Source organism: Phallusia mammillata, chromosome 5 (genome assembly GCF_965637545.1).
Source record: "Phallusia mammillata chromosome 5, kaPhaMamm4.hap1.1, whole genome shotgun sequence".
Lineage (NCBI taxonomy): Eukaryota > Metazoa > Chordata > Ascidiacea > Phlebobranchia > Ascidiidae > Phallusia > Phallusia mammillata.
Window position 1 is genome coordinate 18,635,463 of NC_137256.1, and position 16,265 is coordinate 18,651,727.

The following is a 16,265-nucleotide window of genomic DNA, read 5'->3' on the forward strand; positions in this document are numbered from 1 at the left end:
AACCGCCTGCGCCATGGGCTATTAACCACTCAAGTCCGTGTGTTTTGGGCAATTGAATAGATTGATGGTGTTAACGTTGTCGCCATGTCAATTTCTTGATAGTAATTTACCGGTGAGACTAAATGAGTGTTGTATTTGTGTTGATGTATATTGTAGCCCAACTTTCGTTGGCTGGATGCAGACATTTATAAATACCTGTTTCGTTTTCAGAAATATAGTAATCACAGTTTTCTGTACGAGTTGGGGTGTTTTACGAAAAGAAAGTACATACCATGATGAATTCTATGTGCACAAGTACTCTGGGAGTTGTTTTTAAATTACTTTTTAAGTCTGTGTATAGTGCTCCAAAGTGCCAAGACACCAATAAAAATTAAATTTAATAATGAAATAAAGGAAAATTGTTGTTGTCACAATAAGTTTCACACCAAGATTTCCAATTTAATGCAAAAACTAATCTCTTTTCCTGACTTGGAAAGGGCTAACTTGTGCAAGAAATGAATAACGGGTCATTGCCGCCGTATTTTGTCCTCGGTATTAGTTTTTAGGATCTATAACCCTAAAAGACAAATTTGAGATAACAGCTTCACGTCATTTCCCATATCATCAGTAAGTGCATACGCTCACTGGATTTTTGCTTCAGGCCGCCACGTAATAACACGCCTGCTCAGGCGCAACATGCAATTGTGCTGCGCCTATCATACCGTCCGATAATTGCCCCGGAAGCCAAAAGAAACTAGTAGATTTGACAACACCGCCTCGCTAAATTAAACCTGTAGTCACAATAATGCCTAGAAGAAGAAGGACGAATCAGAAATCGTCAGTATTTATGATACAGTTTAGAAGTCAGTAATAAACTGAACAGGACCTGGACTTAACACGGTTGCGAAACAATACCAACTGTTACGTAACCGGATTCATTTTATCCCAACGCAGACTAAACAAGAACCGCAGTTTTGCCAGGTTGCAGTAGCGGTGTAATGTTGCGTGCAAACAATGTTTAGCGTCTGAATTTCAGTTCGTTTCATGAACATATTTTGTGTGCACAACATATCTGTGTCATAATAGCTGTGTTAGTTTCTTCAAATCAGCTCCTAAATTGCCGAAAAAAAACTTGTTTGAAACCACCGGTTGCAGTTTGTTTTATGATGTAACAACCAGCCTGGGCCTCAACAATTCTAACCTTGATTTGCGCGGCAAACTTAGGTGAGTACGTAGAAAGAACAGGGGAAATGAATTTTTTGCTCCTAGATGTTTATTCATGCTCCATGGAGCGTGTTGTGTCGACTATATGTGGTGTGGATATATTGTGCCGCACCACAGCGAAATTGGCCTTGCTGCTGTGGCTGGTGAATTTTGGAAGGCGGTTTTTCACACTTCAGGTTTTTGTGCACCTGTCAATGCTTGGTTAGGGCTGGTTGTTTTTCACACTGAATGCACCTGGAAATAAGACACTTAAGTGCCATAGGTGTTTTAGAAACCAAAGACAAGCTTCAGGAGTATATGTTGTGCTGGATATATCTTTACATATGAGTTCTGTTTATATATCACCCAGACTTCTGTTTGCAGATGTTTTAGTGTATTTTTATTTTGTGGTTGTGTAATGTTTGAACCGAAAAATAAGGGAGGGTAGCTATATTTTTCCCGGCGTTTAGAAAGGGCAGTGTTTCGATGAAGGGGCCACCGTCGATATTGTATTTAGCCCTACTTGTGGACCTCATCTGTGCAGTTTCACATGTTGTAGCTGCAATAAACAATGACCGACAAGCTTTTCGTGCTACCCAGCACCGCCAAGACCAAAGCCTTGCCGACAATCAACCAATTGGTCGCACTGCAACAACCCGTTTTCGTACAAAACTGGTCGCGGTTAAAGATGCACTTACGAACAATGACCAACTTCGCCGTGGGGCTCATCGGCGGCAAAGGGTGCGTTGCATCACCGCCGATTGCGGAAGAATTCGTCGGGCTGGCGTCGAAAGCTTGGATAGGGATTACGAAAGCGAGAAGACCTATCAATCTCATAAGACGGACGGACCGGACAGCTGGTCAAGTTGGGAGGCGTGGAGTACCTGGAAGAAATGGGCTGAGACCCTATCCCCTGCAACGGTTGGGACCCTACCTGTAACAACTACAACTAGGCCAACAGAGGGGCCACCAGAGGTGCGTTTATTGCGTTTTTAAATTTTGTTCTAGAGGTTTGCCAATTCTATGGTTTGCTAGTAAATGACACAATCATACCAACTATTGAATTCGTAAACACTACTATATTTGTTAACCGTGTTTTAGGGGACGAAGCATATGGTTCGAAATGGGTATAGGCCAGGGGTCGCTAACCTTTACGACTCAAAGAGCCACTCGGACCAGTTTCACGTAGTAAAAAAACACTGGGAGCCACAAAGTCGTTTCAAAATTTAAAATAAAATGCAAAACGTTTTTAGTCTTATGACATTCGACATTTTGTTGTTAGCTAGTGTTTCAATGCATATTAGACACACTGGTATACTAGTCTCGTCAGCAGAGAAAACAACTTTACATAGCGTTGCATATTCTGTTTTTGCAGATTTGTATTCCTTTGTTAACGCGTTTGTTACGTAACAATTAACAAACAGCTATTGTTACGCGCGCACACACTGCAAACAAAAACAGTATTGTCTCATTTTGCGTATTAACCTGCGCGCCGCCAGTTTGCCTCTTTCAGACTTCACGTACGTTGATGGCATAGAGTTAGGGTTGCAGGTAACTGCAACAAGCGAGTACAGTCATGCTACTGCACTTCAATTTTCGTGTTCGACTTTTGTGTTCGGCATAATCGTCACATAATTTTTATTCAAATGTACAACATTTGGTAAATTCAAAAACTGAGCCGCATCAGAGGGATCAAAGAGCCGCACTACTGTACAATCAATGTAGGCGGTTTAAAAGGGAATAGATTGAATTTGCTGTGCTTGTGCTTGGCGGTGATGGCGTTTCCTTAGGGAAATTACCACAGCGCAGCTATAGGTAATTGGCGAAAATATGCTCATTTTGCGGTCGCTAAACTTCATATCGTGGTTGGTCGCGTATGCATTCAATTTGTGCTGCAACAAAACGCAGGGAACCAAGAACAAGAATTTGAATTTGGTTTACTTCGGCAGTTGGTGAATTCAATTTTTACGACGAGTCAGTCTTATTCATTAAATCAGTCGTATTCATTAACTGCTGTATGCATGTGAAAATTAAAAATATTATTAAAGAAAATACGCACTGCAACTCCTATGCAACTCGCAGTTTGTTTAAATAAACCACCTCAACCAATACCTTTGTTTTGTCAGCTAAAAGCCCATGAGACAGCCTATGATCACTTTATTACGGCATTCTTGTTGGTCGAATTTTGATTTGTATTGAATGCTTTTTTCATTCATGTTTTGCATCAAGAATGTCATTTTAAAACATAGACTTATATTCAATTTAGTTGGAGGAATGCGCTTCGCAGCCTAATCGCAAAGGCTCAGCGTATTTAGCGCACTGTTTGTATAAGGGATAAGTCTGTGGCTAAGAAGAGAAGAGTTCTTCGCGGCAATAAACTTGAGCTTGAGCGCGTGGAATTACAACTAAAACAACAATCGGCATCAGCCAAAAACTCACGCCGTCATGCCTAAAGCTGTCTGTTTTCCGCTGACATATTTCGAGGCATCTGTCAAACAACATGTAGGGCCGGGTGAGGGCTTAAGCCTTAAAGGATAGGGGTGTTTTAGTACACAGATCTCTGTGAAGTGTTTTTTCACTAACTAATATGACAAAACTAAAAAGCAAAAAACGATACTTCTTGAAAAATTTAAAAATCGATCTTTAACGCTTTTGGCCAAGCTATAACGTAAGAAAGTGGGCCAGCGTAGCGTTTTGCAAAATTAAACTTCTGCATCATTCAACAGCCAGGGATTATCCGTCCATAAGGTTAAGAAAACAAAAAGGGTATGTGCATTGAATATCGCACTAACGGAGCGTTGATAACCATGGAGTCTCAAAAATGTCCAATATTGAGATGAACTAGCCTACGTTGGCTTCGAGAATTGTTGACAAATGTCTCCGGTTAGGTCGGGTCGGGCCCCAATTTTAGCCCCGCTTTTAACTCTATAGCCATGTGCCTTTTAAGGACCTTCAGTTTGAAAGTGATTTAGTGCGTTTGGTTTATTGCCTACATATTTTTAAATGTCTTTGACTTAGTTGTGTAGGCTATGTATTTTTCACCAAGCAATGATAATCTTGATCTGTAAGACGTCTTGAGATCTAAATCGTTTTCCAAATTCTTTCAAAATTTAAATTCGATGTCATTTTTAATGTCCATTTTTTTCCAAATTGTGCGTTTTGTATAAGCTACCAACCCAAATTTGTATTCTATGAATTTTTATTTATTTCGGAGTTATTATCCTAAAACTCTCTACGCCCCTAAGGAATTTGATTGATACTGTCAAATTGATCCAGTAGTTGAAATGGACAAGCCCCCTTAAGTAGTTCTACAATGTGCCCCTAAACGTTGTTGCGTTTATGCTTACCGGTGCATGACGGCTGACCCGGTCTTGCAGATAAAATAGCCTGTTTTGCGCCCGGCTGCACACGTAATTACAACTTATTACAAAATCACAGCTATAGCGTGAATGCAAGCCGTAAAATATCTGACCTCACCATGAGACATTAGTTGTCGACGCTCTCCCAGTTGAACTTTTACGAAGGTCAGAAAAATGTCAAAAGTCATGGCCCGGCGGCATATTTTGGAGCATTTCATGGTTGAGAAGATTTTGACGTACAACGCATGCTAACTTGGTGATATGATCGTAAACTTGGGCAAACTTTCGTATTTTTTTGCAACAACTTCACACATAGGTTATACCGGTTTAATGGATTAATGATAGTAAACTTTACAAGCACATTGGGCCAAATTTGACAATTGGCATTTACACAATATTACCCTGTCCTATCTTTAGCATTTTTTAAAACATTTCAAATACAATAAGTAGCTTAACTACCAGCAGATCATTATTTTGTGTTCACACTTATACACAATCATGCCATTTTATGCCAAAAGAACAGTCTGAGGCTAGTTTCAATATGGGAATCGAAACCCGAACGCGATTTTTTGAGAAAAGTAGCCTATATGTAAAGCCTGCAAGTGAGATTTATCAAGGTACAATCACGACACTGTTGCGTAAAGTCAGACTTGAATTAGGTCCGTTTTATTCAAACTGATAAGCTCGAACTCGACCGAAATTCCAAGCACGAAATGCAACTCTGTGCTGTACTAAGTCGGGCATGCCGAATTAAGAAATGTTTTTCGAATTATAATATGTTTTGTTTAGATTTTTTTCATACGTTTTCGCATTGGAACTACAAAGATTTTTTTGATTTTTACAAGCTTACAATTTTTTCGTTTGTTATTTGTTAGATAAGCTTCATTCAATTGTATCAAAGTTCTCCACACTTATTGCTGCTGAATGCGTTGTGATAAAAATATTCGTGGTTTAACTCCCTTTCAAACATATTCTGCATAACCGACGTTTATGTGCGTGGTCTCGTCAAACCAAAATCCGTCGTTAAAAATCGTGTAAGGTGGCTGGAAAAGCTACTGGCGCTGAGTTACAGACGTCTGTACAAACATTGACCCGCACTTAAAAGTGGCATTCCTGATTACTGTGTCCACTGATCACTGATGACTCTGAAATAAGATATTGTGTTGAGTGAAGACTGACATATGTTTGCCACTGGGTAGTTTTAACCAAATATGATACACTACATCTAAAAAAAAACTTCTTTGTTCCTTTATGCAATCACATCGCATTATTTTTGTGTACTCAGTCCATCGGGTTGGATTTTCATTGTAGAAAAGTTTTTACGTGAACAGATTTTAAGGTGCCAAAGTATTTCGTAAGTAGTCTATGTATGAATTAATTGACTACTGACAGAATCTTTAGTTTAGTAAATGAGTATAGATAACAAATAATGTGAAACAATTAATTGCTTTAACTTAGTTCTGTAGCTTCTGTGGCAATTAAATAAATAATGTAAGTTTTCTTCATATCATTGACCAATTTTATTACAAAGTAATTGATAAAGTAGATGTACCTCAACGAATTTGTTAAAGCAAAAAGCGCATTGTATAAAGTCACACTGTCCAATCCTTTGACATTTGTTTTCCCATTATGGGTCAGTGACTTTAGGTCAAGCTTCTAGAATTGCAACTTTAAAAAGCGCCTTGGAACCACACACCCTTTGACCTCAACGAATTAAGTCTTGACACTTAAGCTTGATATAACTGCTTCGATAGACGACACGAGCATTTACATCCCTTCTGAAGTACACCAGCTTGTGTTCCAGCTGGCTGTGCAGTTGGCCTTAAGGAATGGTAGCATAATCTTAATGTCGGTATTTTTAAACACTATCATGTTCTTGGAAAATTTTCCAATCTTTTTCCAATAAAATCATTTATTACTGTTTATAGGATTGAAACTACAAATGTGATTTTTTGGCGTCTGTTAAACGTCCGGCTTTGGTATTCTAGCAAAGCTTTAAAAATACCTTTATTTGTCGTTTTGGGTGTATTTTTAATGTTTGTATTGTTTTTGTAACACCTATTAAGCGTTTTCCCTTTGTTTTTGCCAATTTCTAATTCTGTAACGTAACAGCAGTATGAATTTCTTACAACCATTATAAATTTAAAATAGGTTCGTATGTAAGTTTTTGGCATAGTGCTGCATACAAAGTCGTTGGACCACGGTAAAAACGCATTGAGCAAAGTTTTGCATGCTCTTAACGATGATAAATTACCCTAGCTTCGAAAACACTTCAGACTCCAAACGTATGATATGCAAAATACACAAGCTAAGGCGCATCCGTCGGTTGGTGCTAAGTGAGATTAATTTGCACTTGCTTTTTGAACAGTTAACCGTCAATATGTTTCGCGTGGCTCACATCATGTAAGCTACTGGTTTGCAACGGGTGATAAATGGGATGACGTATCTTAAATATTCAAGTACAAGCGATTGGTGTGGAGCTAAGCTTTAAGGACCTAGATATTGGAAAACCACAATGTCAAAACAACTTTTCCCTCATAACTAAATATAGTTCCATATTTAGTTCAAAATTTCGTGCATTAATTCATGAAAAAAATACGTCACATGTTTTTATTTAGAACAACATGTCACAAAGATTGTTTACAATTATTTAAAAAGTTATTATTGCGCGAAAGAGTTTTATTTTTAATAAAACTATTATGGGTCGCAGCAAAAACAAACTTAATTAAACCTCTCTTCGCGTTTACTGTGTTTGACATTATATCTTAGACCAGTGGTTCCCAAACTGTGGGCCCTGGCCCAGTGCTAGGCCACCAAGACATTTTCAATGGGCCACAGAGTCAATTGAACAGATTCTACTGTTTTGTTATACTGTAGATATTAAGCGCTTTGTTTTGAAAAATATATTAATTGCAAAACAAAAATTATTTAAGAAGAAAGGTCTGTCTCCTAGCAATGGGTTTTATCTGCTATTTGGGAGATGGCAGTTCAAAATGGGTGTGAAGTCATGCATGTGAGTAGCGGGCATTGAAAAGTAGCCATTTATCGAACTAGCTTAGCTTACTTTAAACATTTAGTTAAATTTACTAAATAATAGCTGGAAATATGGCTAAAAGGAAGTATAATGAAAGTTCATAGAAGTTGTGCACAAATTTACAGCACGACGTGAGCCACAAATCGCTACTAAATAGACGTTTAGGCCACAGACCAAAAGAGTTTGGGAACCCCTGTCTTCGACGCTGTATACAGTAGTTTTAAAGGCAGTGGTTGGCGGTTTCGGAAACCATTGGAATACCTCTTATTACGCATGTTGCAACATACTATCGTCCTGAAAAGTGCTCATTTACTTTTGAACCCAACGCAGCTGTCTTCTGTCAAACTGATGATCATGTCGTACCAACACAAAGCGTATATCTTACGCACCAAAAGATCGAATCACAATCTTTCGCTTTTTTTCTTTTGGCCACATAAAGTCAATACGTCGTATTGGCGGAAACTGTAAATTGTGGGATTGGAACAGTTCACGTAAAATCTCTTTAAAGTGGTACTCGCTATTGGCCACAGTCGCTATAACGTTGTAACCCCAAATTGTTGGCTTTATTGTTATCTCTGGTTTCATAGGAATCTACCAAGTTGTCGCAAACCCGCATAAAGTTTCAGTAACACTAGTTTTTTGTGACTTTGGAAGTGGCATTTGTGAGCGTGGGAAAACGTATAGCGCTTATGACCATATTTTTGAGATGAATTTAAGGGCTAAACACGACCTGAAACATCTGCGTTTTGGTTTATGTTGGGAAACCATACATGCTTATGTTGAAATGTGTTTGACCCATGATGTTTTTTCCTTATACTGTCATCATTCATCACTATTTTCAGTATGCTGCCACTGGTATAAAAGTACCCTGTTCAAAAACAATATATGGGGGTTTAAGTTGTTTCATCAACAAAGTTAACCCTTTCACTGCCGAATTTGTTTTGACAAAAAATGATGTTTAGACATGCTCTTGCTCTTTTAGGTTTTATGCAAAATCGATAGAAGATAGGCAAAAACTTTCTCTGGGAAAGTTGTTGGGTATATAATTTTCTACAATTTTAAGATAAAAAATTTTTCGATGACGTCATCACCTATGAAATGACGTCATTTTAATTCTATTTTTTCATGAAATTGCAGTTTATTGATGTTTTTCGTTACAATTATTAGTTACAAGTTGTTTTACAAACACTTCGTTACAAAATTTTATCTGTGTTATTTTGATTACGTCATTAATTAGCTCATGACGTCATAATCATTAATTTCAGTTTGTTATTTTACAGTATTAAATAATAAAATTAATGTTTTTGAGGGTATGGAACTTGTTTTCAATAATATTTATTGGCTAATTTGACATTTCACTGACTTATTATAATGTTTACCAACCAGCTGTACACACATAATGCATTCACAAGTTTTTTTAAATGGAATGTTTATTATGTATTATTACACCACAACATGTAAAATTTGTAAACACAGTGCATATAAGTTTGCAGAAAAAACACAATTTCAAGCCTTCCCAAGGTACTTTGCATTGATTCTTCTGTATTTGTTGTCCATTCGTGAGGCCACATCTCCTCATCATTTGACAAATGTAAATGCATTTGTGGGCCAGATACAATCATAATATAGGTCAGCAAGCACCAACTTCCAAAGTCAAAGTGCTTCTGCAACAGTTGTTTTCTTGATAAATAACTGTTGTCACCACTAATAATAAAGCTAAACTGACTCATACAGTTGTATATTCAAGCAAATCAAGGCAAATTTACAGGCCCGAACTACCCACTTTCAAGCCCAATTCAGCTGCACACATATCAAATTGTAAACAAAGATGGCCGCAACACGCACGCAAAGCCCTGAAATCAACTCCAAGCAGCTGTCTGTGAATCAGTCAAGCGTAAAATATCAAAAAACGGCTCAAAAAAAAAATTTGAAAAAAACTTGTTTTTTTCTGAATTTTCACTTTCTCCTTACTGTAATTAATTTTTTTCAAATACTAACATATCATTTTTTTCAAATAAATTGAAGCCAATATGCATAAGCTTTCCAACGCACCCCAGTTGGAAAAAAAATTCGCACTAATACGATTCTTGTCGCTGTTAACAACGAGGTATGTCTCCATGCGCATTTATGCGCCCGTGGCAGTTAAAGGGTTAATAGAGATAATGTAAATTCCATGTGTTTAATCTATGTCTTTACAATATGGTCAAAAATTACAATCACTATACGAGGTACAGATGCAACGACGATTGCAAAGGAGTCGCAAGATCCATAATTTCTTGAGATTATACGACTTGAAGATAAACGTCAAAAAGATACGCGCTTTTGATAAGATATACGCCACATTTATTCTGCAAAATGGTAACAGAAAAGCATGACTGCTTGCGCAGGTACGGTTAACTTATTGCATTGTTACATAGATGTAACAGCTACGTAGTCATATGTAACAATTCAATAATAGTTAGGAGATTGAAAAAGCAGAAGTTCATTAATACTATAGATGCGATGCTTATATTCATGGAAAATTTAAAATATTTTGCGACCCAGACTGGAAGGTCTCGCGACCCAAATTTGGATCGCGACCCACTATTTGCGGACCCCTGCTTTAGACCCCACTGTTTGTCTGGCTGCAAAATTTATGTTTTCATGTGATAACTGTAACGTACGACTAATAGACGTGACGCCACAAACGATTTCGTTCTTTCGGTCTGATTTATTTGACCAAAACTGTTATTCGGTTCGCACTGAATGCAAAAGCTTACCCAAAAATGAGAGCGCTTCAAATGCATTCATAATTAGCAGCGGTCGTTTTATGCGGCGACAAAGATATCCGATTAAAAGTCGTGTAAATTTGTAGCATGTGCAAATATTTTTGCTGCACAAAACTGAGATAAAGCGTCATCATCTTATTGTCGCTTCTTAGTGTCAGATATGCGTTGAACCAATAACATGTGGTGTATTTTGTTTATTTGTTTATGTTCAGCTCATTGCGTAAGTCTGTCAGTTTGATATGATGGTGTGCTTTATGTCAAGCTTAGGAATGGGTATTACAGAAACCTAACTCCAGTTTGGTCAGTTTTTGATGTTGAAGATTTTGTATTGATTAACAGGCAATCTTCGTTCTGAAAACTACTATAAACGGACCACAGCACAAAATTTCGTTTGAAACCCTATTTACTAAAGTTTTGCGATTGCACAAAAATGTTCTTGAGTAATTCCAGCAATACGGTGCAATAGACCAATACAACACGTTATTTTTAAGAGGGTTTAACAAAGTCAGGGTAGGCTATCTGTCTACATTTATTTGCCCGTCGATCGAGAATATGTCTTCCACCGTTTTTTGTAGGTGTAATGCTTTTACTTACAGCTGTTAAATCAGATTGCAAATACATTTTATACTTTTTGCCCATCGTTCTATTCTGCCATATCCTTTTCATTCAGAGATCAAATCTACTCACCCTAGGCATCAAACATTCCAATAACTTCACGCAATTCAGTTTAATTTCCACGCAAAAGACGAACGGAAAGATCATTATCCGTGGTCAGCGTATACAGACGAATCGACGATAATCTGCATGCAAAAGTGCTGCAAAAAACGCCGCCTACATTATTATTATTGCTTACGTGTATGATGTCTTTGATGTGGGCCGGCGGTATGCAGTACCTGATCTACCACTACACGCTTCTTACATTAAGTGTTACCGCACCACTTCTGATAGCTTCACTGAGAAGAAGCTTGGTTACCGATAGCCAGCCTAACACCTATGGCTAATAGAGGATATTGAGTGAATCGGAAATTAAGTGTTTTTTTCAGTTATTAAGTTGATCATACGATATATCGTATGTATTTTGTGTTTCAACTATAGTTGAAAATATTTTGTGTATATTTAGGAAGAAAATTTATGTAAATATATATATTTTAGCTTGTGGTTCTTGGTATTTGCATTAAACAAAAGAGCTTTATCGTTTTACTGAACCGCTTTATTTTTAAAACCAATCACGATCATAAAACGTTAAAAATGGTTACGTTTGCTGCATTGACTTGCGTTTTTTAAAGTTAGTTGTATATTTGTCAGACCTACGACCTATGCTGTCAAACGCATTTTTTTTCTTCAGAAATTAGGTCATCAACCTTCTATTTTTATTATTACAATCTTTTTGAACAGTGTAACATGTCGCAATTTACGGCATTTTTCCTAACACCTTAATTGTGAACAGACGTTGGTTAAGCGTTTGAACGACAGCATGGGTTGTTTTTGGTTTTGCAGAAATACTTTTGCAGATTATAGATTTTTTAGGTTCTAGATAAGGTATCTTGCACATGTGTCAACTACTATATATATATTTCACATAAATATATATATATACGTTTTATTAGGTTTTTGCAAAACAATGGTCACCTTTAGGGCTTTTTCTTTGCTTCCAGTGTCAAGAATTTAGAGTGCTATGCACTTGTACAGTGTTTCTCTAAATGTTTTATGCATCCTGTTACGAAACAGTACGGAAATGAATCCATGTTCTACATATTTGTAACTGCTTTAGAGTGGAGTGTAGAAATTGTTTAATTAATGGCCCGGTAGCAACGTTGACCTTTTGCTGAATGAGGCTCAAGCAATCATTAATTGTTAATGAATTTGTGGCACTCCTTGGTCTGCCTAATGCTTGTGAGATACACCAAATTTGTTGTTTAGAAATTATTTTTATTGTTGTTGTATAATAACGAAAAACAAACACGCCTAACATATTTGCATGGAACATGACGTTTTAGCAGCAACTTGTGTCATTCTCAAATGAAATTAATGTAAAAACCAAGCAGCAAGCAAAACTGTGAAAAGGAATCCTGTTTCAAACAAATATATGGACTTGTTTGTTTCTTGTCATAATCTTTAACACCGTGAATTGTGAAATGTTGTGTAATAGATCGCGATTTAGCTTAGACTAGCCTACCATCTTCATAATGAAGCAAACATGTCTTTCGTGCAATTTGCTACCTGCTGTTTCACCTGTTGGCCTCAAATTGTTTTTTTCCAAAATTTACCTCACTTTTTAGTTATGTTAACTTTACTGTTAGGTTGGTATTTAAAAATGAGGTTTAATGTGTTGTCGTATTTGGAAAGATACTTCTTTAAAACTGTTGTTGAAATTTAAAATAATGAAAAAGCCGTTGTAGCTATTAAGCTTTTGTTGGTTATTAATATAACACAGAATTCACAACGAATTAAAAGCAACAACCTTTTTAACTCTCTTTACTGTTTTGCAGGTCGAAATCGTGTATGTGCAAGGACCTCGGGTATGTGTATAATTTAATTTTGTTGTGACGCTGATTAGCTGCTGCAATAGTTAATGTACTATCGACCAAAATTATAATTGGGACAAAACTTCGCATTGTGTCCCATTTGAGTCATAATGTTTACTTCCTACATGTACATGCACCGTCGACTTGTATTAATTAGTTGCGTACAACCGCACATTTTGTGGATCTTTATGCAGTCAGGCTTGTTATAAGCTTCTCGTCTGGGTCTATTGTTGAGTAAAGTACATTTTGCTTGGTGAAAGACAACATAGCAATAAATTTCACAAAAACAATCACCCAGCCCGAAATAACTGTTAAATTGGCGGCACAATTGTTGGATAATGTTTGAACTTAAACGTCTTTTGAGCTCTGTTGTTTACATAAAATATATTTGTGTCGTAGGGTCCTGACGGACAGCCTGGACCTAAAGGAAACAAGGTAATTTCATAATATACCACTTTTCTTTAATAAAATTTGCATTCTTTAATAAAATTTATAGATCAGTAAAAATAATTTAAGTAAAAAAACACTAGAAAGCAAAAATCGCAATTCGACTTAACAAGTATCTAAACTGCAATTAATTTATTTGTGATATAAAGCAAGTATGCAAAGAATTACTTGATAAAGATTTGTGTAATCCTAGGGAGACCAAGGACCAAACGGAAGGGCCGGTCAGAAAGGTAAACGTGGACCACCCGGACCTATGGGACCGCCAGGCTTTGGATACGGACTAGACGGTGACACAATGGTAAGACTGTGACAGGATATATTTTTGTAAAAACAAGAAAAGTGTAGGCTACTCCATCTATATATTAAGCAACTTTGGTATGGTAGGGTGTACTGATAACAGTGTCTAAATTAAGAACATAACCTCATCGTTTCGTCACGAAGCACTTAACATCTATATTCGTGTTCGTCTGTTTGCGCCCGGTGTTTAACGTTCCAACGCGACAAGCACTTCCTGGCCAATTAAGCCTTCAAAAGACATTAACACAGACGTGGTTAGGATATTACGTTTAAGTCAAGGGTATGGTGTATTTATATTTACATGTATGTTATAACGCCTATTTACGTTTTTAGAGGGCTTTAAAATCTAAATAGCCAAGAATGCAGCCCAAACTCTAAAACCCAGGACAATCGATTTGTATAACGTATAACATCAATATATATATATATATATATATATTTAAATTTAAACATTGGTTTATATTAATGCGTTAACAAGACCTGTTGAATATTTACGTTGCAAGTTGAAGGTTTAGCAGGCCGCACTGAGTTTACTAGATAGCCTATTCAGCGTGGAATATCTAGCATAAGGTCGTTTTTGCGAGTAATTTGTGGAATTGGAAATGTTGTTTCAAAATTTTGATTTGCTTTGTAAGAAACAAAAATATGCTAGCCTACATTGAGAATGTGTATGCATTCAAACAGGATGGTCTGGCTGAGAAAGATGTAAATTGAGTTGTTATAGTCACGTTACCTTATGAAACTATATCCGTAATCAAATGTATTAAAAAAACACCCATTTATAACTTAAAATTAAACATTGTAGGAAAATATGGTAAGAGTATTTTACGTTAAAGCAACACTACGTCAAAAAATCAATAGTGAAGTAATGTAATAGAATTTTAAAATTTATTCTACGTTTGTTTTGTAAACTTGGACACAACATTAGACTACATGCAACTATTTTGTTCTGTTCGTCGCATTAGTAGAGTTAGAAACTTAAAAAAAGCACATTCTGTACATTTCAATCGTTTGGCCCCACTTTGTGATGCACGTACTGATGTCTGGGAAAGATAAAGTCATTCATAAATTACGATGCTACCGATAATCCAACGATCGGATGCCAAAAGCCCAATTTTGTTTATTACCGCTGCCGTATCCTATCTCACCATCACTGCACGGAAAATCGTCGTTTTGAGAGATCTGAATTTTTTGCCTGTGTAGCGATAACCGACAAATTTACAAAATGCGTTTTGTTCAACAATTGTTTTTTGGCAGGACCAAGACTATTACGTCGACGCACTGGATCGTGACGTCACGGTAAGTTGTTTGTGACGTAGTGGTGTGCAGTATTTACCAGTGTTACAAAATTATTTAGTAGAAATCTTGTTGCCCTAATTATGCTATATTATTTTAAACAAAATTGCAGGTTTCATTTACTAATTGGGACATTTTATACAGTTTCTTACGTTATTTTTAGAACACTATGACGCGACCAGGTCCCCCAGGGCCGCCTGGACCACCTGGCTTGAGAGGTTTACCAGGTTCAAAGGTGGGTTATAAGATTTAAAGTTTCACCTAATTGCAAGGGGGAATAATAGCAAATAGTTTAATAACTTTATGTCTCTTGAAGTTTTGCTCCTTCTTTCTCATTCTTGTCATGTGGATGTTTGTATCTTTTCTACATATTTATTGTTTTAGGGCAAACGGGGACAACGTGGAGAGCCGGGACCGAAAGGCAGCGAAGGTGCAGAGGTAAAACCAACAGTCTTAACTAAAAAAATGTTCGCTAGAACAATAAATATTTACATTTTACAAATCATACCACTAAAACCAATGTAGTTATAACTGACATACTAGTTTATCATCACAGACTATTCCTTTTTTGCTGCATTGATCCCACTGCCCTAACAGTCTTTTTCAATGTTTACTGTTGTCTGGTTTAGGCTTCTAACTTTACACAATAAAAAGAGAATACACGCGAATAAAGTTACAAGAGTTGCGATAAAGAATGCGTCAGTTATTCGTTTTTGAAATGCATGGTTTGTTTCTTTTAACAACGCAAGCCTAAACGTTTCCTGTCCCACCCGAGCAAACCGAGCCATATCACATCCTTCTGCCGTTTGTCTGCTATTTGAGGCATGACGGAAATGATTGATTGTCTGTGTTATTAGAACATCATGGTTAGCAAATGGCACCATGTTGTATTACGCAACAAGGAGAAAAAGGCTAAAATTCTGCTTTCCTGTTGGGTGCAAAATATGCTAGGTGCATAATTAATCCCCGATTCGGATTATGTTTCAAGTGGCCATGCTCACTTTGCGGGGCCTTAAAGGACGGCGCAAAGTTTGTTAGATGCCTCGTTCTTTGGTAAAATATAGTGATTTTGTCCAAAACGTAAACAGATAGAAATGTTGTAATGTTGTTGTCATACATTGCACTATATATCCGATGTATAGGTTTGACGGGGTATATTTACACACAATGTATATTCCATCTTTCTACTGTATCATAAAATTTTAAAACATTTCTTGTTTTAATTTTGTAAACAGAAGTTTTAACTCAAAAACTGCATAATCGTTGACTAAAATCAAAAACACATGCCCAACCTTTTTGCTACTTGGCCAGAAGTCACACAATCATTTTGCTGTTAAAAATATTTATCACGGTTTCC

General features: G+C 36.8%; 1 protein-coding gene across 1 annotated transcript in view; it reads left to right on the plus strand.

Annotated features, from left to right (window-relative positions):
- The first annotated feature begins 447 nt into the window (after positions 1-447).
- The window catches only part of LOC145228361 (uncharacterized), a 45,599-nt gene continuing 29,781 nt past the window's right edge, over positions 448-16,265 (plus strand). The window contains exons 1-7 of the mRNA XM_080093398.1: positions 448-2,157; positions 12,833-12,862; positions 13,268-13,303; positions 13,509-13,613; positions 14,870-14,911; positions 15,072-15,143; positions 15,293-15,346. Coding sequence (XP_079949524.1) covers positions 1,669-2,157; positions 12,833-12,862; positions 13,268-13,303; positions 13,509-13,613; positions 14,870-14,911; positions 15,072-15,143; positions 15,293-15,346 — 828 coding nt within the window. The 5' untranslated portion in view covers positions 448-1,668. The remainder of the gene's footprint in view (positions 2,158-12,832; positions 12,863-13,267; positions 13,304-13,508; positions 13,614-14,869; positions 14,912-15,071; positions 15,144-15,292; positions 15,347-16,265) is intronic.